Below are 24,574 nucleotides of genomic sequence, written 5' to 3'. Positions count from 1 at the left end.
ATTGATTATATATTATTATATTAATTAAGTCATGTAATATTATTTATATGTATGCTTAGCATTTTATATTAATATAATAATTATTACATTTCATTAAAATTAAAGCATTAGCTCACTTTAAAATGAAAAATACCCCAAGATTTACTTACCCTCAAGCCATCCTTGTTGTATATGACTTTCTTCTTTCTGATAAACACAGTCATATTTATATTAATAAATATAATGTCGCATCCAAGCTTTATAATGGCAGTGAATGGGAAACAACGAGTATGAAGCTCAAAAGAAGTGTATCCATCCATCATAAACGTGTACTCCACACGGCTCCGGGGGGTTAATAACGGCCTTCTGAAGAAAAGCGATGCACTTGTGTTAGAAAAATATATATTTAACAAGTTATGAAGTAAAATATCTAGCTTCCGCCAGACCGCCTTCCATATTCAACTTAGGAAGAAAGTGTAACGCCTCTTGCAGTTCAAAACGCTTACGCTACATCCTACGGCTTCCATATTCAACATACGAAAAAAGTGTAACTGACGCAATGTCAGGTTGAAGTTGAATACGGAAGGCGGTCTGACGGAAGGCGGTCTGACGGAAGGCGGTCTGGCGGAAGCTAGATATTTTACTTTATAACTTGTTAAATACAGATATTTTTCTTACACAAATGCATCGCTTCACTTCAGAAGGGATTTATTAACCCCCCGGGGCTGTGTGGAGTACATGTTTATAATGGATGGATGCACTTTCTTCAGCTTCATACTCGTTGGTCCCGTTCACTTCCATTATAAAGCTTGGCTGCGTCAGGATATTTATTAATATAACTCTGATTGTGTTCATCAGAAAGAAGAAAGTCACATACACCTAAGATGGCTTGAGAGGTAGTAAACAACCTAGTAAATCGTGGGGTAATTTTCATTTAAAGTGAAATAAAAGTTTATTATATATGGTTTATTTTATTATACTATATCAAAAAAATATATATTTAAACTGATATTCATCTTTTTTCTTTTTTTTTTCATGAGACATGAATCTGAGTATGATGGTGACCCTGACATATCTGTTGTTCCTTATTCTGTTCCTACTCTTCTCAGATACCTTTGAGTTTGTACACACATCCTGCCTCATACCATCACTTCTTTTCGAAAAGGACCCGTTGACCTTCCTCTCCAAAGGATGTCCATGATTTCTAAGAAAAATCAATAGCTTTCATATGTGAGAAATCCTGAAGTCTGATTCCATTTCTGACAGAAAGCATATAGTATCTCAGTTTATTTCCTGTTCAGGCATATTTGAATGTCCATTTACTGGTTTTGTAAAACGCCTGAAAAATAAATCAATAAAAAACCATCTCATTTTCATGTCTTAATGACAGCACAGAGCACTGACACAGTAATCCTGTTCGTTCAGTTAATTTGTGCAAAAAAAAAAAGGGTCCCACCAATCGGGAGTGTGTAACTCAGCTGAAGGGGTTCCCGCTGTGCAGCTGTGTACTGAAGTCTGCTGCACGATCACCTGAGCCGCCCTGTCATCTCACCAGTAGAAAGCAATGATTAAAGCTACGAGGGCTCAATCTGAAAAAGGATATAATGACTATGTTGCTGCATAGTCACGTCTCAACATTGAATAGGCCTCTATGTTTTGTTTACATGGTCAGCAGCTGTTTGCTGAAAACTCTTTGTATATATTTAGTGTTTGTGACGTTTAGGAGACTTCTCATTGTCCGTTTAGGGGGGCAGAGGAGGTGCCCTTAAAGAAACTGCCATTGTACCCAAAGTTTTGCACCTCTCTAGTTTTATCAGTTAACGTGAAACTGTGATAACATGATCCCATAACTTGATCTGCGATCCCATATATGATTTTACAGTAAAAATTGGCAGCCACTACGTTGACTTCGCTTTGTGGATATGTGTACTGTACATGCGCTCTTTCTGTCTCACTCACTCTCTCTTCTTCTGTCTTTTGGCACATGTCTTTTATCTCTTAAAATGTCTTTTCAGGATTGCAGTCCATCTGTCAGTTGTACATCATCTGTTCGTGTCACTTTCTCATCATTCTCTCCGCTGTGTTTTCTTTACAGTATGTCCAGTCCTCCAATATGGCCAGGAAGTCCCTTTTACAGAAAAAACAAGGGAGTCCTACTACAAGGTAGAGTGACGTGTCTTACCGTATTTACATGCTGTGAACCATCTCTCTTGTCCTTAATGTGTTTTTGGTTCCACTGACAAGTGCTCTTTATTTATTTTTTTTTTACCCGCATCAGTTCTACTACAAGAAGGGATCTTGGTTTATTTGCATGCTTTTTAGATGAGCCTTTCCTTCTACAAAAGGCTCATATTCATGTACCTGGCTAGCTCCTACAGGAATTAGCTGAGTGGGTGTTTATTTGGTTTGTTTGCCCTGGTATAAAAAGAGCTGCTTCAAATCTGAGACCGATTTTCCTCACCTCTTTTCAATGTGGTATTTGGATCCTGCCAGCCTTTTAGTTGTTACCCCTCTGTCTCATTCTGTAGTCCAGAGATTTCTTTTTCTTTTTCAGTTCTGACGTAAGTCTTTTCCCCCATTGTTGAACAAACAGAAGTGTGAAGTGTCCAAAGAAAACTAAATTGATAAAATGACACAAAATATTCACTGGTGATTATAAATGTCCTGGCGTGAACTTTGTTCCTTAACCCTATATGGTAACACTTTTCCCCTCACTCCCTCACAAAAAGCTACTAAATAATGTATTTTTGGAAATAAAATGAAGATTTTTAAAGTAACAGAGTTACATTTTCTTTAGATTTTTTTTTTTTTAATGTTAATTTATGACAAAAAATATATTGTCTTAAATATATTGTAAGTTTGGGGTTGGTTGTAATATTTTTGGTGCTGATTTCATGTTTTCGTGCTCACCAAGGCTGCATTTATTTGATCAAAAAATTGTTTTGTGAAAAAGAATTATATTGTGGAAGATTTTTACAGTTTGAAATGATGACAAATGACAATGATGACAAAGCTGATACATTAATCCAGTCTTCAGTGTCACATGATCCTTCAGAAATCATTCTAATATGCTGATTTGGTGCTCAAGAAACATTTATTATCAATATCAATATATTATGCTGCTTAATACTTTTTGTGGAAAACATGATACTTTTTTTCAGGATTCTTTGATGGAAAGAAAGTTTAAAAGAACAGCATTTATTTGAAATTTTTTAACATTATAAATGTCTTTACTGTCACTTTTGATCAACTGTATGCATCCTAGCTGAATAAAAATGATTAATTTCTTAAAAAGAATCTTACTGACCCTAAACTTTTAAACAGTAGTGTATAAGATATTCCACCATTAGAAGATAACATGTACCATACAGGGCAATTGCTTGTCACTTGCCTAAAAATTAATTGTTCTGTACACAGAACCCTTTTAATGTTGAATCTATAAAGGCAGGCCTTTTAAAACTAGACCTTGTGGCTGTTTCCTTGCCTATTTTAATAATGGCTGCAATGAAATGCCTTATTACACTCATTAGCCTCAGCAGGCAGAGGATTGGATGGGTTGTTGTGCACTTTTCCTTGTTATCTTGGTCCCAGCATTTTGAGAGTAAATGTCACGATAACAGTAGCAGTGTTTTTAGTTTATTTAGTCACTGCATTCAGTGATGTTTATTCAGTAATGTTTAAAGAGTAATGGGCTTCCTATTTGTTGCATTTGACTTTTGCTGCTTTTTTATTGATAGAGAAGACAGATAGAGGACAGGAAGTTATGCAGAATCAGAATCTCTCAAAAGCTCACCATGATGACGTGCCTGGTTCATGGTCGCAGTTGGTCACAGTTTATGCTATTGAACTAGCCCTCCTCTTAACAATTTTATTCAGTTTAAAGGGAACCTATTATGCCCTTTTTCAAAGTCTTGATTTTGTTGAGTCTGTAAGTAACACTCTGTTTATTTCTGTCTCTTGAAGCCCCTCTTTCATAAAAACACAGTGTGCTCTGATTGGTCAGCTGGACCAGTGTTGTGATTGGTCAACCACTTTAACGCTTTCCCTGCCATTGATGGAATTGTTTCGGCATTTATGAGACGACGCTTTTCCGCCATTGACAGAATTTTCACTGTTACACGGTAGAGATCGATCGATATGGGTTTTTCTATAACCAATGCCGATGTTTAGAGGTCAGGGTCAGCCGATGGCCGATATGTGCTGCCGATTTTTAGGGCCGATATCTTGAAGTTTTCCCCTTCATTTGCATGCTAAAATGTCACACTAATAATAAGTGGATGCACAACATTTCTAAACTTAACATCATTTATTGAACACTGACTTGATTTACATAAAAGTTTTAGAGCATTTATCAAGCTGAATTTTTCAAGTTTGTTGAAACATAAATGTAAACTTAAATATACATTTAAATAAAATAAATACAACTTTATAAATAAAAATCAATTAAAAACTTTGTCATGTTGCACAGCCTTGTATGCAAGGACAGTGCTAAACTCTTAGTGATTTCTGACATTCTTGACGGTTAACGTTAGACAGGTTTAATGAGGATAATATCTGTGTGACATATATATATATATATATATGTATGTCATTGGTCGGAACACATCACTTTATTAGGCTGATGTCCATTTTTATTCGCATTACACAGTTGATGGAAACACACGCAGATGCGCATATTCTTGAGCTGAATTTTCATTAATGCAAAGTTGGATGGAAACCCGGCTATTATCTGCATCAAACCATGCTTCTGAACAAATGTCATACATTTCTGCGCAGTGGCGTAGCGCAAATCCGCGGGCCGAAAGTCCGAGGCCCCCCGAAGGAAGGTTCAACCAAGAAGGGGAGCCAATGGATATCACAGAAGAAGCAACGTGCAAACTTTGCGGAAAAGTTATGCCGGTAAAAGCTTAACCTCGGTCAGTATTCAAAGTGAAAGTAAAAGTGACGGAGCTGTCTGACGCTGCATTAACGGAGCGTTTTCTCTCAGAGACGAATTTCAACATAATATGCTGATAACAGTATATAACTGTCTTAATTTATTCCATAATTTCCTTTGTTGCCCGTACATATAGTGAAAAAAAATGAGAAGAATAGTATTTCGTGTTAAACAGCTTTTTTTTTTCTTTTTTTTTGGTGAAGTAGCCTAAAGCTGCTCTTAATTTTCATTTATGACTGCAGTGTTAGGAAATATTATAGACTGTTAATAATTTTAATTATAGGTCTAATTCGTTGTATAATAGACCTAAAAAATGTTTAAAACATTTTCAAAGAGGAGCCGATAACCTAATCTTTTATTATCCTCACAGCACGTCAGTTATGCGGTGATGCGCTGTGAAATTATTGCGGGGCAAATTTATTATAATATTAATTTAATAATAAAAGTAGCTTACCTAATAGTAATAATAATAGACTAGAAGAATGTAACAGGCTTACATTAATTGGAAATGCCAAATCCTCTTAATATTGACAATATTTGTCGGAGTAACGTAGCCCTCAATCACGCTGCAGTGTTTGTCAGAGCTGCCCCAAGCACAGAGTGAAATTCTCTGACTCCGATACATGAAAAATAAAACAGAACTTATAACATTGAGGCTAATATGTTAGCAAGCAAGCTGCTGGTAGTTTTGGACTACAGTCCTTAAAGTTAACTACAAGTAAGCGAACCTTCAACCAGCTGTATAATTATGCCAGTTCCCGACGGTTCTATGCTATCCGTTGTTTCTTTCACTAAGTGAAGCAGCACTTCATAGTTTACTAGAAATATATAGTAAATATATGGCCATAGGACTTTGAAATATCAGAATTTAAGCCTTAGGCTACCTTTATCTCCCAGGACTGTTGTTGAATCTTCCAAAAGTTTCAATTCACATGCGGCAGCAGCACATTCCACCGCACCAATAACACAGGGCTGCCCGCGGACATGCCTGGCTTTAAATCGGCGCTACTAAACACGGTTATCGGCCGATGCCAATATATTAAAAAAGACAAATATCGGCTCGATATATCGGCCGACCGATATATCGGTCGACCTCTATTATACAGTAGGGAGCACTATTACGCATCTTCTGAAAGGGTACAGAATCTCTGGATGAAAACAGACAAAAAAAAAGCAGAAACAAGCGATAAAAGCATTGCTTCTCAGGTATTTGTTCAAAATATTGCTTTTTTTATGAAATTTACCAGCTTATTCTACCATATTCTGGGACCATGAAAGTTGTGAAAATGATCAAAAATGTTGGAGGTTAGGTGGCAACTTTTTAAAAAAAAACGCTGGTGGGGAAAGGATGTTTTGGAAATGTCAAGCCCCTTACCATAACCAAGAATTTCAACACACTACTAACGCAACTCAACCAGGCCTTGCTCCTTTTTTTGCGTATGACTTGGGCAGGAATAATTTAAATGAAGAATATTGTGATGAGTACGTTCCCAGAAGGAAACCCAAGACTGCAATCGAGGCATTTCAGAAGGGCTTTTCACATTTGAAATAGTTAACCCTGGGTCATTCTAAACCCCTGGTAAACGGAATCCTGGTTTATCTTTATTCAGTTTTCACACTGGCTCGTACTATAACCCGGGGTTAACAGTTAATCCTGGGTATTCATAAGCTACCGTTTCACACTGCACATTCATAAACCCCAGGTTAAAGTCCTTATCTGCATGTTTGCGGTGTCAGTGTCACTGACTGGACAAACGCAGCATGTGACCTATTTACATAAAGGCTCTAGCATTGCACATCCTCATATTACACTGACTGTAATATCAAGTTTTTTTCTGAGTGAACTTTTCAAACTATAATGGTAAAAATGACGGTCTCTTCTTCACTCCAATTGTAGCGTTTTCTATCGCTATTTGACATTTTTTCTATCATGCTGTTTATACATCATGCGGTGTTTCCGTGACTGCCCAAAGCGTGTGAATATAAGGCACGCGATTGGTTGTCTGTTGCTAAGCATCTAGTCGTAACATTCTAACACCCCTTCATTTCATACTGTACAAGTTTGGCACCGCAATGCGGAGTTAACACAACAAAAGAGCAAGGTTTCATAACCCTGGGTAAAAAGAGGTGCTAACCCTGCATCTAAATTACAACGCTCCTTTACCTGGGGTTAAAAGCAGTGTTTAGAACGACGATAACCCGGGGTTAAGCATAGTGTGAAAAGTCCTAGAGAGTTCAGAAACAGTGCTTACTGATGTAGAGAATAACTCCATTTGGAGTGACTTTGTGCTTTGTAACTTTGCAGACCTTTTTCATGCTCAAACAGCAACATTACACACTAAAGAAAGTTGAAAATGAAAAAAAAAAAAAAGCATAATAGGACCCTTTTAAGACCCATGGCTACTGTGGCCCAATGATACAAGTGGTTGACTTATCAACATGACCGGAAGCTTTTCTTTAGACACCTCAGTGAATTCGTATTCAGTGCACCTAAAATGTTATCTATATTTAATTTGACTGGAAATTCATTATCACCAAACTCTTGAGTCATTGACCGATGGCTTGGTTTATTTCACAGCGCATGGTCCATCGTTATGATATACTTGATATTCTTATCCTGAAATGTTCGTGATTTCCCTGATCTAATCTCTCCTTAGTATGTGCTTGAATCTCTCCACATGTATTTCTTTTGATGAGACTCATGCATGTGAATCACAGTAATCAGAGATTTAATTAACCTGGTGGCATTTAAAGCGGCACACTAATGGAAGTGCCTTGCGAGAGCTGTTATTATGTATATGTTTTCCATCTGAGGTGCAAGTGTGCCAGTCCAATGCCCAGCAGACATCCACTTCCTACAACAGAGCAACTCTGGTTGCTCGCTCACAGCCTGATCATTATTTTGCTTTTTTTTTGTGTTTAGTTACATAAACCCCTGCACCATAATGAGTATCTGATGCATGCGAATGAGTGCCTAGTTATATATAGCTGGTTATACATCATCAACCTCTTAAACATGCTTATATGACAGAAAAAATTCATAACACACCCTCTAGAAAAGCGGCTTTAGAGTGTTGCATAGAGGTGCCGCGCAGGCAGCGGCTTGTTCGGTATAATTGGCAGTTAGCTGTGTGTTTTGTAAACTCTTTTGTGGCTGTGATATTATCTGACGCGTGGGGAGGCGACAGCGATACACCTGCAACGACTGCCACATTTGTAGGAGGGACATCTGCTGAGCTCAGAAGTGCTAGCAAACACTGACGTACGTTTACAGTTTGCACGTACTGCGCCCTCAGCTATGCTACTTTCTTAGATATGCCATTAAACACTAAAGCAAAGTTTTCTTCTGCTTGTCAAGGCCCTGTCCCTTGCATAGCTATTGAAATGTCAGTTACTGTAGATCTAAGATGCTAGCTTGATATAATTAGCAGTTTTAGAGGTAGTTTTTACAAGGCAAAAAGAAGTTATTAAGGCTAAATAATCCTTTTTAAGAGAAAGATGGATGTGAAATGGGTTCAACAAAGGCAGAACAAGAAAAGTGCAAGCCAGCTCTATTTCAGAGATACTGCTTTTTTTAGATTACTAATAAAAGTGAATCAGGTGCTGAACGAGCATTGGAATTAATTGCTCTCGGTTTGTTTGCTAGCATAAATAGTTGTTAAATAATTGTTATGGCACAAAGCACTGTTTATGACTGAGGGTCTTGGGAGCAACGCTCAAAACTGTAGAGATTTAACCAAAATGTTTGAGGCAGTGACAGGCAAATGAGCAGTTTAGTACTGTGGAAGTGATTCACTTGGAGATGTAATTTTAATCTTAGTTTTAGCACTCTAAAGTACAATATTAGAAATATTTTGATTTATGTGTTCTTATACCTTCTGAAGTTGCTGTGAGAAAGATTTTGCAGTGAAAGTTGCCAGTCAGACTAGATGAAGGACTTTCTTTTATTGGTGACAGGCCGATCACTGGCACATTGTCAGTCATGGCAGCCCAGAGGTCATTTAGTTTCAAAATAGCTTTCTTTGAAGTCTAATAGAAACTTTATAACATTTCATAAGCTGGAAGCCTGTGTAAACAGATTGGGGCCATATGTAGCCTAGTCAGTGAAGTCAGTTGGAATTGCCATTCGCATCCCATTTAAAGTCCATAAAGTGGTGTCATTCTAATATGCTGATTTGTTAACAAAAATGAAGGGGAAAAAAAAGAAAAAAGAATTTGTGATTCTTTTTTTTCAGGATTGTTTGAAGAATGGAAAGTTCAAAAGAACAGCATTTATATGAAATCAAACATTCTGTAATATTATGTGAAATGTGTGTTTCATTTTAATTTTTGATCAACATAATACACCCTTGCTAAATAAAAGCAAAAAACAAAAAAAAACAAAAAATCTTGTCTTCATCGGCGCACAATGAATTCTGGGGAAAACTAAGCCGCGAATGATCCATCTGTTGTATCCTTCATTGCCTGGGAAATGAAAGATGCATTTCAAGGCCATATTTGAAAGAGCCTTCGAATTGAGACAGCCTTCATTGTGCCGCAATCAGCCTTCGAATGCGGCCTTCAAATGGTTCAGCCTCTGTATTGGGGCGCAGCGAGAGAGTGTGTATTAGCGCTGTGACAAGTGGTCCATATCCTGCCTCTTATTGGATTTTTAACAGACTTTTTACTGACGAAAACGAGAAGCACAGAACAGCACAAAGGCCGAGAAGTTCTGAGAACTATTTAATAAGGGATTACCAGTGAGATTTACTTCTTCAGTTTCACTGCAAAACTGATCATTGCTCTCTCCCCCTTTATTTCTTTGTCTCTCTCTTTCGTTCCCTTATTTTCTCACACTCTCTCACAGCTAAGCACCTCTCACCTCTTGCCCAGTTACCGGTAGGTCGGGATTGATTTGGTGATTGTGGAAGCCCTTTTGACACTCCATGAAAAACGATCCAAATAAACCCCCCTCTTTCCTCTCTTTTGCGCTTTCCTGTTTTTTTTTCTCCAGCCTCTTCATGTTGAGTAGCGCCTCTGAAGTTCAAAGACTGTAGAAAGCTGTGCCTGCATTTAGAAATGCTTCTGTTGGCAAATTGGTTAAATGAGGCTTAGTGATTAGAACTTTTTACATTTTTGGAAAACCATCATAATGCTACGTTGTTTGCTAGGGCAGTGCTTTGCAGTTGCAGAGGTGTTCAAACAGTTTTTTAGCACATTGCTATGCAGTTGCTAGGGTGTTCTGGGAAGTTGCTAGATGGTTATTGAGGTGCTCCAGGTTGTTGTTAGGCAGTTGTGAAGTAATATCACACTTTTCCTCATCAAGTCCCATGATTTGCTCATTTGAGTTGCATGTACTAACAATAAACAAGTCAATGGCTGCATCCAAAATAACATACTCTCAGTACTTATTTTGAATAAGTAATTTCCCACCGCTAAAAAGGTATGTTCTATACATTTTGAATGTAATCATTCAAATCGTAATCATTAAATGTTGTCATTATCACGTGACCTACCAGTGTCAGTTGCGTTGCTTCACTGCCATTCACAAATCCTGTCCCGTGGCCTCATGGGATAGTAAAGTGTCCATTGTATGCACATTTCAGAATCTCGCCGGAAGTAGTAGGTCATCCGGGTACTTTTTGCCTACTCTTTTATGAGTACTGTGAATTCGGACATACACTCTTAAAAATATTGTTTACAAAAGAGGGTTTTAACAGTGATGCCATAAAAGAACCACTTTAGGTTCCCTAAAGAACCTTTCAGTGAACAATTCTTAAAAGAACCACAGTAAAGAACCTTTTGTGCAATGAAAAGATTCCATGGATGTTAAAGGTTCTTCATGGAACCATCAATGCCAATAAAGAACCTTTACTGTTTTTCATCTACTATATAGTAGGAAAGTATGGGATTTTGGATGCAGCCTACTTTATATGTGTGAGTATATATAACAATAGAGGATGGAAGTCTTGGTGAGTAGATGCCCCAGTTACCCGGAGTGAACTTTTCCCCTCACTGTGACTCAGTGTGACCTTTGGGTTGTTATAGCATGTTTACACTTCAAGTTTGCATTGATTCATTCCAGGCCAATAGGACTATAACACAAAAACATTCTTAATGTGCTGTGACATGCATTGGAAATGCGTGTATATTCCCTGGTCAAGTCCACAGTAAAAGTTGAATATGCAGATTACCTTCACACCTTAAAAGTGTGCAGACCAAAATTGATAATACTCCCTTTCAACAAGCCAACTATATTCGTCATGTAGACGACAAGTTAAAAACGAACTTTTGTTTTTGAATTCTGATGAATTACAGCGAGACGTGTCTCACAATTTTTTTACTAGCCGCAACAGTTTGAAATTCAAGGGCTAAGTCACTCGCTTGCTGAGAAGAAAGGCTGTCAGGATTGGACGTAGCTGTGGAACTCTTTCAGTAATGCTTTTCAGACCTTATTATTCTCAACGCCTGGAAGTGTTTGCTGGAACGAGAACGCTGTCTCCTGCCTGCCTCCCCTTCCCTGCTGTCTTGCACGTTTCCTCTTTTATCTCCTCTTTGTTCTACAAGAGTTGTATCAAAATGAACGTGACAAAACTGAGCCGTGTTTTGAATATGTAGTCACATCTACTATGTGTATGAGAATGTGTATATGTACTTTCATATCAGTGTGTCTGCATCTGCACTCTCCGTCCTTTCATCCTTGCCTAGTGTTCCCTGTAACATTATTAGTGTTATTGATAATCTCATTTGATAAAGATGACATCACAACCATATGCACATCAAAGGAATTAACCAGCTTCAAAAGTTAAGCTCAATTGAAATGTTATTTTTTTTCATATAATTTTTAAAATATTTTTTAGAATTTCAGCTTTTTTTTATTAAAAAAAACAAAAAACAAAAAAAAAACAATTACAGTAAGGCACTTAGAATGGAAGGGAATTGGGCCAATTTTATGAGATTTTAAAGGAGAAATGTGAAACTTATTGCTGTTCTGTTGATCTTTCTATTCATTAAAAAACCTGAACAAATTGTATAAGAGTTTCCACAAAAGTATTTAACATTAATAATAAGAAATGTTTCTTTAGCGCCAAATTGTCACATTTGGTATTGGTTTCTGTTCCTGTTACTCTTAGTTTGTATGCTCTTATTTCCTGTGTTTGGTTCCTGTTTATTCTGTTCCATTTGTTCCCATTGCTAGTTTGTTTCTATAGTTACTATTACTAATCATCATCACCTGTGTCTTCTTTAGTTCCTTTTTAAGTCGCTAATAATTTCAGCCTTACTTCCTGCACAAACCTACATTGGTTTGTAAAAAAATTAGCATAATGCCAGCCTTTGGTCTTCATTGGCTGTCTGTGAACAACGTCTACTTTGACCTGTTCTCAAAAACTGTAGTTGTAGTTGAGTCCTGGAAGAGTTTGATTTGACTAGTTGTCAACATGTCGAGAAGACGCTGCTTTCTGTGCTGCAAAAGCACATCAACTTTGCAAGCACTTCCTAAGAATGAGTACTCTGGCACAAATTGATATGGTAAAACCAACACCATAGTTACTGTATCAAGTGCTGAGGAAGTCTGCAGAGCTGAAATTCAGATATAATAATGGCCACTTGGTTTCCAACACGCTGTAAGTGGTAGACCAATCTGACCAATCAGAGCAGAGAAGTCTCTTGGAAAAGAGGGGTTTAGACAGACCAAATCCTTTATGAAAGTGAAATTGACATATGAAGGCCAAGTATGGTAACCCATACTCGGAATTTGTCTTTTGCATTTAACCCATCCAGTTAGTGCACACATATAGGGTCCTATTTTAACGATCTAAGCGCATGGTCTAAAGCACACGGCGCAAGTGCACTTAGGGCGTGTCCGAATCCACTTTTGCTAGTTCAACTACGGGAAAAATGGTGGGCTCATCTGACGCATGGTCTAAAACGATTGTCCCTATTGTCTTAATGAGTAATGGGTGTGTTTTGGGCATAACGTGCAATAAACCAATCAGAGTCTCATCTCCCATTCCCTTTAAAAGCCAGCTGCGCTCGCACCATGGCGAATTCGCTATTTACATGGCGGAATTTGCAAGCGGAAAATCTGAACGCTTTTCTAGCGAGGAAACGGATCTGTTTGTGCACGAGGTTAAAGCGTACGAGCGGACCATCTACAAGACAAGCCGGACTCTACCAAAGCATTTTATCTTTATGCACACAATAATAATCTATAATAATATAATAATAAATTTGTAATCCTTTTATTTTTATTAGGCATGTTTGTGTGCTGCTGTGCGTCCCTGTGTGTGTAACAAGCAGAGTGTACGCGCGTTGTGCACCCACATATAGGTGCATATTACTAACGCACCCTTTAATTAACAGTAAAAATATTGCACCATTGACTTTAGACCAGGTTTCAGTTGGTCAGTGGCACAGTCTATTTCAGTTGCCTCAAAATAGCAACGCGCCAACAATACGCCTAAACATACCTCGTTTTCAGACCAGCACGCCTATGGGCGCACAAATGGGTGCAAATGCATTTGCTATTTAAACAGCGTGGCGCAGGATGTGAAAATGATAACGGAGTCGAGCTGAAACTAGCAAAAAACACTGGCGTATGATAGGGCCCATAGTAGTGAACACACACACTGCAAACTGTGGACACACACACCCAGAGCAGTGGGCAGCCATTTTATGCTGTGGCACCCAGGGAGTGATTGGGGGTTAGGTGCCTTGCTCAAGAGCACCTCAGTCATTTCCTGCCGGTATTGAGACTCGAACCCGCAACCTTCAGGTATACTGAACCATTTTAAACACTGTATATATTTTACAAAACAGCATGAAAAAAACTGAGTTGTATTCCAAATTTTAGGTTGATATCTCAAAAACTTAGCTTTCCGTGAGATTTTGTTTGGGCAAAATGTCATTTGACGACATCCAGGCTCCATTGGTGACCATATAAGGATGCACCCGTTTCCACCCATTGCTTGAGTGATCTGAATCATATATTTTCAAAATTTTCATACAATTTATGAAGCATCCCATTCAGAACTAGTTCAACCTCTAACAAACACATAAAAGGCATGCGGAAAGAAAATAGAATGGATGTTATCTTCTCAACTCTTGACATAAAGAAAAAAACAAAAAAAACAAGGTTTCTACCAATATTTCACAATCTTTCATGTCCATCACTATTTCAAAATGAAGGTCTGAACACGTCTTATGACTTATGACGTCTTATGGCAAATATGAAAACTAGAGTCTGTAAGCTTTAAAATTATATATAGTTTGTCAATATTACTTTAGGTTTAGAATATTATTGTTTTAAATAATGGCAATCGTCCCACCAGTGGGTCTGTAACTGTTAAGCGCTGCCTATGTCAAACTACAACACTAATTTGTCTTTTTAAAATGTAATATAAATGCTTTTTGCATGCTAACAAACCAAGATAATGTGAATTTAGCTTGGCTTTTGCCAACAGTTTAAATCTCAAAATTTTTTGTCAGAAAACATGGCTACTTTTGAAAATCTGTCTACAGAAAAAGATGCTTTACATGTTTACAGCAGAAAACATAGATCCTCCATAAATGCATTTTCTTCATGTAATAAATGGTAAATGAATGTATGTGGGAGTGTTTCTCGCGGCCGGAGGCTTTGCTCCAGGGGATCAGGCTGAAAATGTTCCTTTTTCTCACTGCTCAGTTCACCTGCCATTACTCAGATTTCACAGTTGATAAATAGCTGCTGTGTCATAATTGTTCTGGAATTCTTTCTGTCTTTGAATTAGCTGAAGCAAAGAGAGAAACATTGAGAGAAGGAGTGCAAAGAGAGCGCACAATAGAGCGTTGTGTTGTCATGACGGTGACATTACCTGTCTTCTCTAGAGGTGGGTGCGTAAATTTTCATTTCAGTCATTCTTTCATTCTCTACTACAGCGGCTGCTTTGAACCTACATGAGTCAGATGAGTGACTAAGAAGTCACATTGAAATGTATTCATCTCTGCCTGTGATGCCACCCCAGCTAACGATGGGGGGTCCGCTCTAAAAGCTACATGCCTTCTAGCATTAGGGAGAAATGTCTGGGGAAACCTTTTCTTTCTTTTTTTTTTAAAAACAAGGTCCCAGCCAACATAAAGCATATAAATGTAAATATACAGTGGGGTCCAAAATTCTGAATCCGCATTAAAAATCTGGGATCCAAAATCTGATTCAAACCTGAAAAAGTTTAGAAATATTTAAACAGGATAAGGTAAAATAATATCTTAAAGGAATTTTAAAAATGGTTCAAATAAATTTTAAATTATTTGAAAAGGAATATTTAAGATTCTGCACTATTTGTCGGTCACTAATCAAATAAGTAAATCTGACAAAACTGTGACTGATGTTGTTCTCCTTCCATTGAAGCTCAAGATACTTTTTGGATCATCTCAAATCATGCTGGAGAACATGATCATCAGATTCATACAGCTCAAGAGCTGCCATTACAGCAAAAGAGGGACAATCCAAATATTAAGACATTATTAAATAATTATCTTTTTTTAAATACCATTTTCATTCCAATTGTTAATTAGAAAATATAAGCATTTTCACTAATGTTCTCAGTTTTTGTTGGACCTTACTGTATATTCAGAATAGATTTGGATCTTGTGCCTCTTGACCTGCACATTTGAATAAATACTGACTGGTCAGAGGTTTTTTTTTTTGTTTTGTTTTTTTTTGCACTTTTCCTAACATCTGTCTATCCCTTTTTCTCTCATTCCATCCCATCTTTCCTCCATCTCCTTCTCCCACTCCCACCGAGGAAGGAAGGCATTGTATCTGTATGACTCAGATGAAAGAAGAATAAATCTCCATTTTTGTCAGGCTAGTGAAGACAATAAAATGAAGTGACAGAAAAAGAAAGGGGGAGGATTGAGTTGGGGGAAAAGGAAATGTTTAAAGATGCATTTAATGCATCATGCAGGGCATTTCTAAAACCAATTCAACAAATTAATCTCATTAGCATATTTGAGCACTTTTTGGCCCTGTTTACACCTAGTATTAAGATGCGTTTTGGATCACAAATAGGCGAGGGAGACACGGTTCCGTTTACGCCTGGTGTTTTAATTGGTCTCTTTTGTCCACTTTCAACCACTTCTGTCCTGATTTCTTCGAGGGGAGGGTCTATGGGTGGTAAATGTATTGATTTTCAGATCTTTCGATCTAATGGACAAAATAAGCTCACGAAATTTACATATGAACACAAGAGGAGATGACAGAATCACACGGAGAGCAGCAGCTTTCGTTTCTGCTCTGATAGCCACAAGAACACGAGTGCGTGTTAGAAATCAGGAATGGTGAGAGAACAGTGTGCTTGGTATGTTTTTCATCTTCAAACCAAACTTGGGTCAAAGTTTAAATCCCTCCTGGCTAAGGCGCTTCCCATAATGTTTACGCATTAGGCCAGTAGGCAGAAAGTAGGTGGTCTTTTGTGGCTGTTCGAATGCATTTGACCACAATGAGCATCTACACTACGAAAGCAATCCGGTCGAATCTGTTTTCGACTACCTCTGAAAGTGGTTGAAAGTGGACAATCTCAAAACATTTTAGACCCCATTTACACCTGTATTTAGCGTCATCCACTTGTGATCCAGTCCACCAAAATGCATCTTAATACCAGGTGTAAACAGAGCCTTTGTTTGGTAGCTTCACCTTCACCTCAAAGTCAGCAATCGCATAAAAAAGCAATAGTGCACTCTTCACAACAAGCTGCATAATTTGAGGTATCATTCCTGTCTGTAGTCTGTACCAGTGCAGGATGAAGCTTAACACTTTGCTTTAGAGGATTTGAAAAATGATTATCACTGAAAAATAATAATAGCAATGCTTGCCTTAGCATGCACCACTAATTATGTCTGGGTTTTCACCTCCAAAGCCATTTTTTCTTGTCAATTCAATCTTCCCATTTGGGAAAGAGATATAAAGAGAGGCGATAGAAGAGAACGAAAGACATTAATCAGGAGAAAATCTTCGGTCTTCCAGAGCCAGCGAGCACTCGTCTCCAAGACTGACGGTAGAGCGTCTGTTCTCCGCATTGTTTTCTCCCCCGTCTCTCAAATGGAGGTTCGTGGGTGTTGAGTCTTGCTGAGCAAATTGAAATCGTCAAGTGGCATGGCTCATGCTAATTGCTCTGTGGAATGTGTAAAGTTTATTGAAGGCTGCTTTTGTAAAACTGCCCGCACTTAAAAACCATGCCACTCTACTGTCCCGCGGGTTACCGGATCCGCTACAGAGGTGTGGCTGAAAAGATTTGTGCAGCTGTTCCGCGTGCATGATCGGAGATAAAACACCTATAGCTCTTTGTGCTGCTACATTGATGTGCCCTTCAAAAAATGTCTTGCTCTGTTTTATGTCTGCTTTACTGAAAATGCCAAAACAAATAAACCATCCCTGGTTTCAAGGTCTTATCTGGACGCGTCCCTCAGGTTCACCTCATAACTCCAGTGCTCCCTCTGACTGCTCATGGGGGCTCTGAGGTCAGTTGGAAGTGGATTTGTGCGTGACGGTCATACAGTAAACTGCACAATCCGCTGACCTCAGACCAGTGGCTCAGTCTGGCTCTAAAAGTCATTTTCAGAAATGTGTTTGTCCCTGTTATATAAAGTGCAGCCTGATTTCTCTTCTGCTTCACAGTAACTTCTATAAATACACTCTGAAGTCAGAGGCTGCGTATTATAAAATTACACTGCATGCTATCAGCGAACGTGTGTGTGTGTGTGCGCAGTCCAGTTAGTGTCCACGTTTATAGTCGCCACCACGCGTCTGGTTTCTATTACCGGCTGTAAACATGCCTCAGAAAGCCACGACTAAGCACAGAGCACTATTTCCTGTTTTAGACTCGGCCGCTGCACAATATACTGTTCTCAAGTGTGTGAAATGTGAGCCGTTGCCATGGCGATGGCAAGCCCCAGCCAGGGGAGCGAAAGGAAGCGAGAGGAAGGAAGACGTCCGGAGATCTTACATAGAGTACATGGTGCTGAAGAACTCACTAAGACGTCTTAAAGAGCTATTTAATTATTCATTCACCTCAACTCAACACACCGGCCCATTTTACAGAGCAGACCAGACAAATACAAAACAGGAGGGAAAGTCTGTGCCTGACAGCTCTTTTATTTCATGGTGATAGAGTGCAACAGTTGGATTCTGGAAGTAAAAACTCCATTCATATTCAAAATCAATTTCATAAGGAACTTATAACCTTTAAAGACAGCCTTACTGTGAGCTACTAGGTTAATCCATGGTATTTGTTTCTGTTGAAGCTGTCAGGTCCCATTATTTCAGCTTAAAATAATTGTTTAACAGTGGAATTACTGGTGAAAAACTACATTACCCATGATGCTGTACAGAAAATTACACTAATCAGAGTTGAAAAAGCAACACGCTCTCAAATAGCTCTTTAGTGCCACCCACTCCCATGAAGCACTGTGAATGATGTAATTGAGTCGATTTCTCTACGCTCTTAAAATACTGAAATGTTTGTATATATATATGCATATTTTGCTATAAGCTTAAAATATATGGTTTTTATACATATAATCAACATTTGTAAATAAGTAGTTTTATATTTCTCCATTTTTAATTTGATTCTGCTGTTCGCAATGCTTCATGGGATTATAGTTCTTTCCCTCACTAAAACCTTTAAGTCTTGTACCTTTGTCTTTTTGCCCGATTTTCAAAAACTTTTTTGCTTCAAATCAAAGTTTGTAGTGTTGTGATTTACCTCGTAGTTAATTGGCTTGGTTCACGGCTTAGAACTCTTTTAATGAAGACTATTTTAAAATCCCTATGGGAAAAATTAATGAAAAAATACTTCCAGAACCAGCGCCGCTGAAAAAGGAGGCTGGCACTGTTGCACTCTATTGCGTTATAAGAGTCTTAAAGGGATAGTTCATCCAAAAAAAGAAACTTCTGGCATCATTTACACACACCTTCTGTAGAAACAAAAAAGGTGAATGGTGACCCTGAGCCTGAAGCTCCAAAAGTTACAAAAAGCCATTAAATTAGTCCATATTCTTTGTTCACTATATTCCAAGTATTCTGAAGTCAAATAATAAGCTGTGTAAGGGAACAGATATTCACTGAAAGTCTTCCCCTTCTCTTCTGTCTTATAACTAGTCACATCACACCAACATTAAATATATGCATGTTTTAATTGCACAAGTGGGATTTTTAATATCCACATAATTAATTTTTTATTTTTTTTAAATCGTTATTTTTAGACGTGACATCTAACAAAATTAAATTTTTTCTATCATATTTTATACAGTAGTTTTGATTTATACAGAGCCCCTAAAGGGAAAATATGAGATGGGAGGAAAAAATTATTTGGAAATGCTTTTACATTCTCTCATTGATGTTTTGTGTTCCCAGAGAAACTTTGCATTCCCTCGCAAAGAACACAAAAGTTTTGCAAGCGAACGCAAATGTTTTTTGCGAGGGAATGCAAAGTTTCTCAGGGGAAAGCAAACATTTTGCGAACAATCGCAAAGTTTCTCATGGGAACTCAAAACATTTCAGAGAGAACGCAAAATCATAGACTTATTATTTTTCCTATCATCTCATATTTTTTTCTATCTCCATGTCCCCTTAGGGGCTCCGTAGATTTTGAAATGTATTCTAGGCAAATTATGTTTAACTACATAATTTTTAGATTTACTAAACAGATTTACTGAACAGGGCAAATGACTAAATTTACTAAATAGGCCAGATTTACTAAACAGGGCAAATTAGCGTGAGAGCGCAATTCCAAAAAAGTGCCGATGGGAGTGGAAAGTTCTGCATGTGATCTACTGACAATGTGAATTCACAAATTAAAGAACTCAGACGCAGCCGGATCATGACCAACTCAATCTACCAAGAGCACTGCAGATTAGCGTCTGGTTTATGCTTTTTTGGGGCAAATATCAGTAACTTGACTAGCGCAAACCTTAGTAAATCACCTTTCATGATTCATTTAAATACTCTCCTCCCATAAATTTTGCATCTGAAAGGGACACTCCTACAAATGCATATGCAATAAGGTCCACGCCTTTTCAACGATAATTTTTCACTGCGCGCCTTTAGTAAATCCTGACAATAGTTTTTTTTATCGCTAAAAGAGGGTTTGCGCTGGCAGTAAGCTGTTAGTAAATTTGGCTCTAAATGTATTATTTATTAATTTAATTAATTAATTAATTAATTGTTTTGTGAACTTAGCTGCAAATATTTATATTAGAAAATAACATTTACATTTATGCATTTGGCATTTCTTTTTTCTTTTTTTGCCATTTTTAAAGCTTGACAAAAGCCTGGTTACGTTCTGTTTACTTTTTCATTGTGTGGAAAAAGGGGTTTAGATTGACATGAGAGTGAGTAAATATGGTTGTGAGTGGGTGAACTATCCCTTTAAAGATGTGAGGGAGAGGATTGTCCAGTATGTGTGTTTAGCAGGGCTAGTAGAGGGGGGAGGACTGAGCAAACGCGCTCTACTGTTTTAAGCTCTACTCATGCGTGAGGAGGCCATTAGAGGCTCATAAAGCACACATACGCTAGTGGCTTATCAGCTGGGTTGTGAGGGCTGCATAGGGACACAGGGTCATTATGAGAAGGGTGTGTCCCAGAAGGGGCAAGACTGACTGGTGTTCCACACACGTAAAGTGTCTCCGTAGTGTTTGATCCCATTCGGCTGATGTGTGTTTGGCTCTGCCACACCGCCCACAATCCTTGTTTGGGGATTTAAAGACAGAAGGGGGGAGAAGAATAACTGCTTGAGTGGACGCTGTTGTGTAGCAGTGGCTTTTCACGCTCCACTAGCATGTATCGACATGCACCAAAGCAAAGAGAGAAAACAACACAACTCCCTCCTGTGGGTACCGCTGGGTAACTTAACACCCCATACTCAAAACAAAAACGGAGCTGATTTGGAGTACTGATGGTCATGTAATGTGATGTAATTTGCCCACCCAAGTGTGTATGTGTGTGTGTTTTGGACCTAGATACTTTTGCTGATGAATTCCCTCCCTTTTAGGACATCAAAAAGGAAAAAATGGTTCATAAAGACAAATAATGTCATAATTTACTGTATCATTAATCATTTATTTAGGGTATATTTTTGTTTAAGGTTTAGGATTTGGAGTATTTGTAATAAGCTATACTGTATATATACTACCAGGCCAAAAGTTTGGAATAATTATGCTTTTATTAAAGTTTTTAAAGTCTTTTATGCTCAGGCTGCATTTATTTCAACAAAAATACAGTAAAAACAGTAATAATGTTCTGTAATGTGTATATATATAATAAACATTTAAAGAAATTTTCTTTTCATTAAAAAAAAAGTTAAAATAATAATAAAACAAACACAGAATTTGTCTAGTGTGTGTGTGTGTGTGTGTGTGTGTGTGTGTGTGTGTGTTTTAATGGCTACTATATTGCTAAACCATTATTGAAGTAAATTATTTTTAGAACTTATATTATAATATAAACTTTGAAGCCAGGCTACATATATGAAAAATATATTTATGTACATAGATTAATAATCTATTTATATAAATAAATATAAATATGTATACTTTCCCCTCGTTTCCATTCATTCTTTTTACCTTGCATTTAAGGCTCTCTTTTTATTATCCGCATTGATAAAAGGGGGTATAAAGGCCAAAACAAAATGAATATTTCATAGCAAGTAAGATTAGCTACTATAAGTAAGCATTTGTGTACATTAGCGTGTTGAAAGGAATAGGGTAAGACTACAGTGAAATGTATCTGACAGCTAGGTGGCCCCGTTACCAGTGACAGAGCAGGATTCATTTAGCAGCTAATGTGCCAACTGTAAGCCCTTAATCTCTGAGCACTCCCGAGGCCTACGCACCGCTTCGGGGCCTGAGGCGGGCACCTGAGGGAAATTACTGACTTCTCTCAGAATTAGAGCAATTTCTGCATATCAACACCGACCACGTGACGGCACCCACACAAACATGCTCTTCGTGTTTATTCATCGCTGTAACGTCGGATGCCTCCGAGCTTAGTTTATAGCGATACAGTAGAGTCGACGCCTTTGAGTCTACCCACTCTGAATACAGAACTTGCTTTAATCTTATGAAAATGAAGAGGCAGGACACCAAAAATTTGTCTGTTTTTCTGTTTTTAGCCCACAGTAGTTTTTAAAAGCAGTCTGATTCTCATCCTGTCGTGTGTGTACTATAGATTTCGCCAACTGAAACAAAAACAACACTAGCTTTAGGAGTCTGGCTGGGTTTATAGCCCCCTTCTGAAGAATTTTTGCCCAACTCTCTTTTTCTCTCTCGTTTCTATTTCCCTTCCTCTGATATCCAACGGCTGCGTTCTGTTTGCCTACATAGTGTATTTTGGGAAGGCATTTCATGTTATTAACTGCGCAATTAAACTTAGTTGTTGCTGCAAACAAGCAAATCCCCATCCACATTATAAAAATGGTAACTGACCTTTGACAGGGGTTTCGGGTTTTTTTTTTTTCAGATGGAGGGACGTTCATCTACTATGGCTCATTGCTTAACTGGGACAGCTTCTCTTGTGGATTCAGTTCTGACAATCTATACAATCGATTCTATGTAGCAGTCTCAACGTGAAAAAGAGTCAGATACTTTTAAAAATAAAGTTCTTTATTGGCATCTATGATTCTGTGAAGAACCTTTAAAATCCATAAAACATTACCATTGTACAAAAGGGTCTTTATAATAGAAAAAAGGTTCTTCTTCTTCTTATATTCTTCACAATAAGGAGAAAAATGGTTCTTTTAAGAACAACTGTTTACTGAAAGTTTCTTTGGGGAACTCAAAATGGTTCTTCTGTGGCAGGGGTGTCCAAAATCGGTCCTGGAGGGTCACTGTCCTGCAGAGTTTAGCTCCAACTTTTCTCAACACACCTGCCTGGAAGTTTCTAGTATGCCTAGTAAGAACTTGATTTGCTGGTTTAATTGGGGTTGAAGCTGAGCTCTGCAGGACAGTGGACCTCCACTGTCCCTTTGTTTTTAAGGGTGTGTTCACATTTCTTGTTCGGTTCTCTTGGTCCAAAAAGTTTTCACACCTGGCTTGTTTGTAGCATGCATTTTCTCCCTTAGTTTGGTTCGTTTAGGCACATGTGAACACAGCAATCACGCAATCACCAACATAAATTGGTCCGAGATCACCTGAACGAGGTGGCCTCAGTCCGATTCCTGTCCATCCTGTCCTGTATTCCACCTTGAGAAATCTGGTCACCCTACACTTGATCAAATGAGCCGCACTAACAGAGCACTCGCTCGTTTGTAATCGAACCGATCCTGCCAAGTGTGAACACGCCTTAAGAGTGTAGCTAGACCCAGCATAGCAAAATGACTTTGTTGTTTTCCAACTCAACTTGACCTCAACTACAGGTTTATTTTAAAAATGATAGTTGTGATTGAAAACGTACCACTTAAAATCGCTTAACCCCAGGGCCCTGACGCAAACGAGCAGATGTGGTGCGAGGCGTTGTTAAGTTTGCGCTCCCGACAGCGCGCATTATATCTCATCAGAGTCTGGCACTTAAATGAACGCTGGGTCTCCACCCTGTGAATAAAAGATATTCTTCAAGCACTTCAACATGTTCATTTGTCTGGAGAATCAAAGGAGAGCTCACACGCCGAGCCTTCAAAACATGCGCTGGCATCTCGCCTGCCTCTGTTTTACGCAGCCGGCGCTGACTTAAAAAGAGCATTCGTTTGCTCGCATCTGCTTTCTGTCAGCGGGAGAGTTGCATAACGTTGAGACCCGTGTGCTGTTTATCTTTTTGGCCTGACCTTGCTCCTGGTCACCGGGGCGAGAGGCGGGATCCGAACGCTCAGATATCAGTCTCGGTTGCCATGGCAGCCTGGTAAATAGTTGTGAAGCAGCGAGCGGAAGATTAGTCCCTAAGGAGGTCACTTGTCACTGTGTGACCTACAAAGGGCCCTTCGATCTCTGCCAATGTACTGACAGCAACTCGTCCTGAAATGATATCCTTAAACGACATTTTGTTTGGATTCAGTTCTGTGCCGTGGCAGTCACTGTGGCTCTATGAACAAAAAGGCATTGACTCTGTTTCTCCCTCTCAAGCTTGTATATGTGTTATGTATGCGTTAGCCATCTCTGGAGTGCGTATCAGGGCTTTTATTTGGCCGTGAAAGGCAGAAGGACTTCTCGCAGCACCCGAGAATCCATCACCACAGCCGAGGCGCTTTTTGTAGCGTGTAGGAGAATTGTTTAAGACGCCAGGCATCACTTTGCACTGTTATTCCTGCCTCAATGCCTCAAGATAGCAGTGTATCACTTGACTGCTCCTTCCTTTTAATTCCAGCTAATGCTGACATTTATCACGCTGAAAATATTCGAGCTGAAAACCGATCCCCTCAAATCCAATATACTTCCTATAGTTCGTCTGGGAAAAGAATTAAGCTAAATGCATGGGCTTTATTGCACAACAGCAGGTGCCAAGTTTACAGTACAGGGAATTTGTCATCTGCATTTCTCATCGCCCTTACTCTTCCTTTCAGTGTCTCTCTGTGTATTTATCTGTCTTTATCTCCTTTCTCACTGCGTCTCTCTCATTATACCCCAGAGGAGTGATTCCAGCGGATTCAGTATTAGATTAAATGAGCAGGCATGTAAATGCATGTTTCTCTGGTGCATTTCTACAAAGCTGTAGTC

At 38.5% G+C, this 24,574-nt stretch overlaps 1 protein-coding gene across 6 annotated transcripts in view; it reads left to right on the top strand.

Moving 5' to 3' along the window:
* The window catches only part of foxn3 (forkhead box N3), a 106,597-nt gene that overhangs the window by 69,509 nt on the left and 12,514 nt on the right, over positions 1-24,574 (top strand). For all 6 annotated transcript variants that reach the window (XM_051869249.1, XM_051869250.1, XM_051869251.1 and 3 more), the window contains exon 4: positions 2,075-2,142. In XM_051869249.1, the coding sequence (XP_051725209.1) occupies positions 2,075-2,142 (68 nt within the window). The remainder of the gene's footprint in view (positions 1-2,074; positions 2,143-24,574) is intronic.

The sequence above is a fragment of the Ctenopharyngodon idella genome, chromosome 17 (genome assembly GCF_019924925.1).
Source record: "Ctenopharyngodon idella isolate HZGC_01 chromosome 17, HZGC01, whole genome shotgun sequence".
NCBI classification, from domain to species: domain Eukaryota; kingdom Metazoa; phylum Chordata; class Actinopteri; order Cypriniformes; family Xenocyprididae; genus Ctenopharyngodon; species Ctenopharyngodon idella.
Note: the sequence above shows the minus strand (reverse complement) of the source record. Positions and strands in the feature narration are given on the sequence as shown.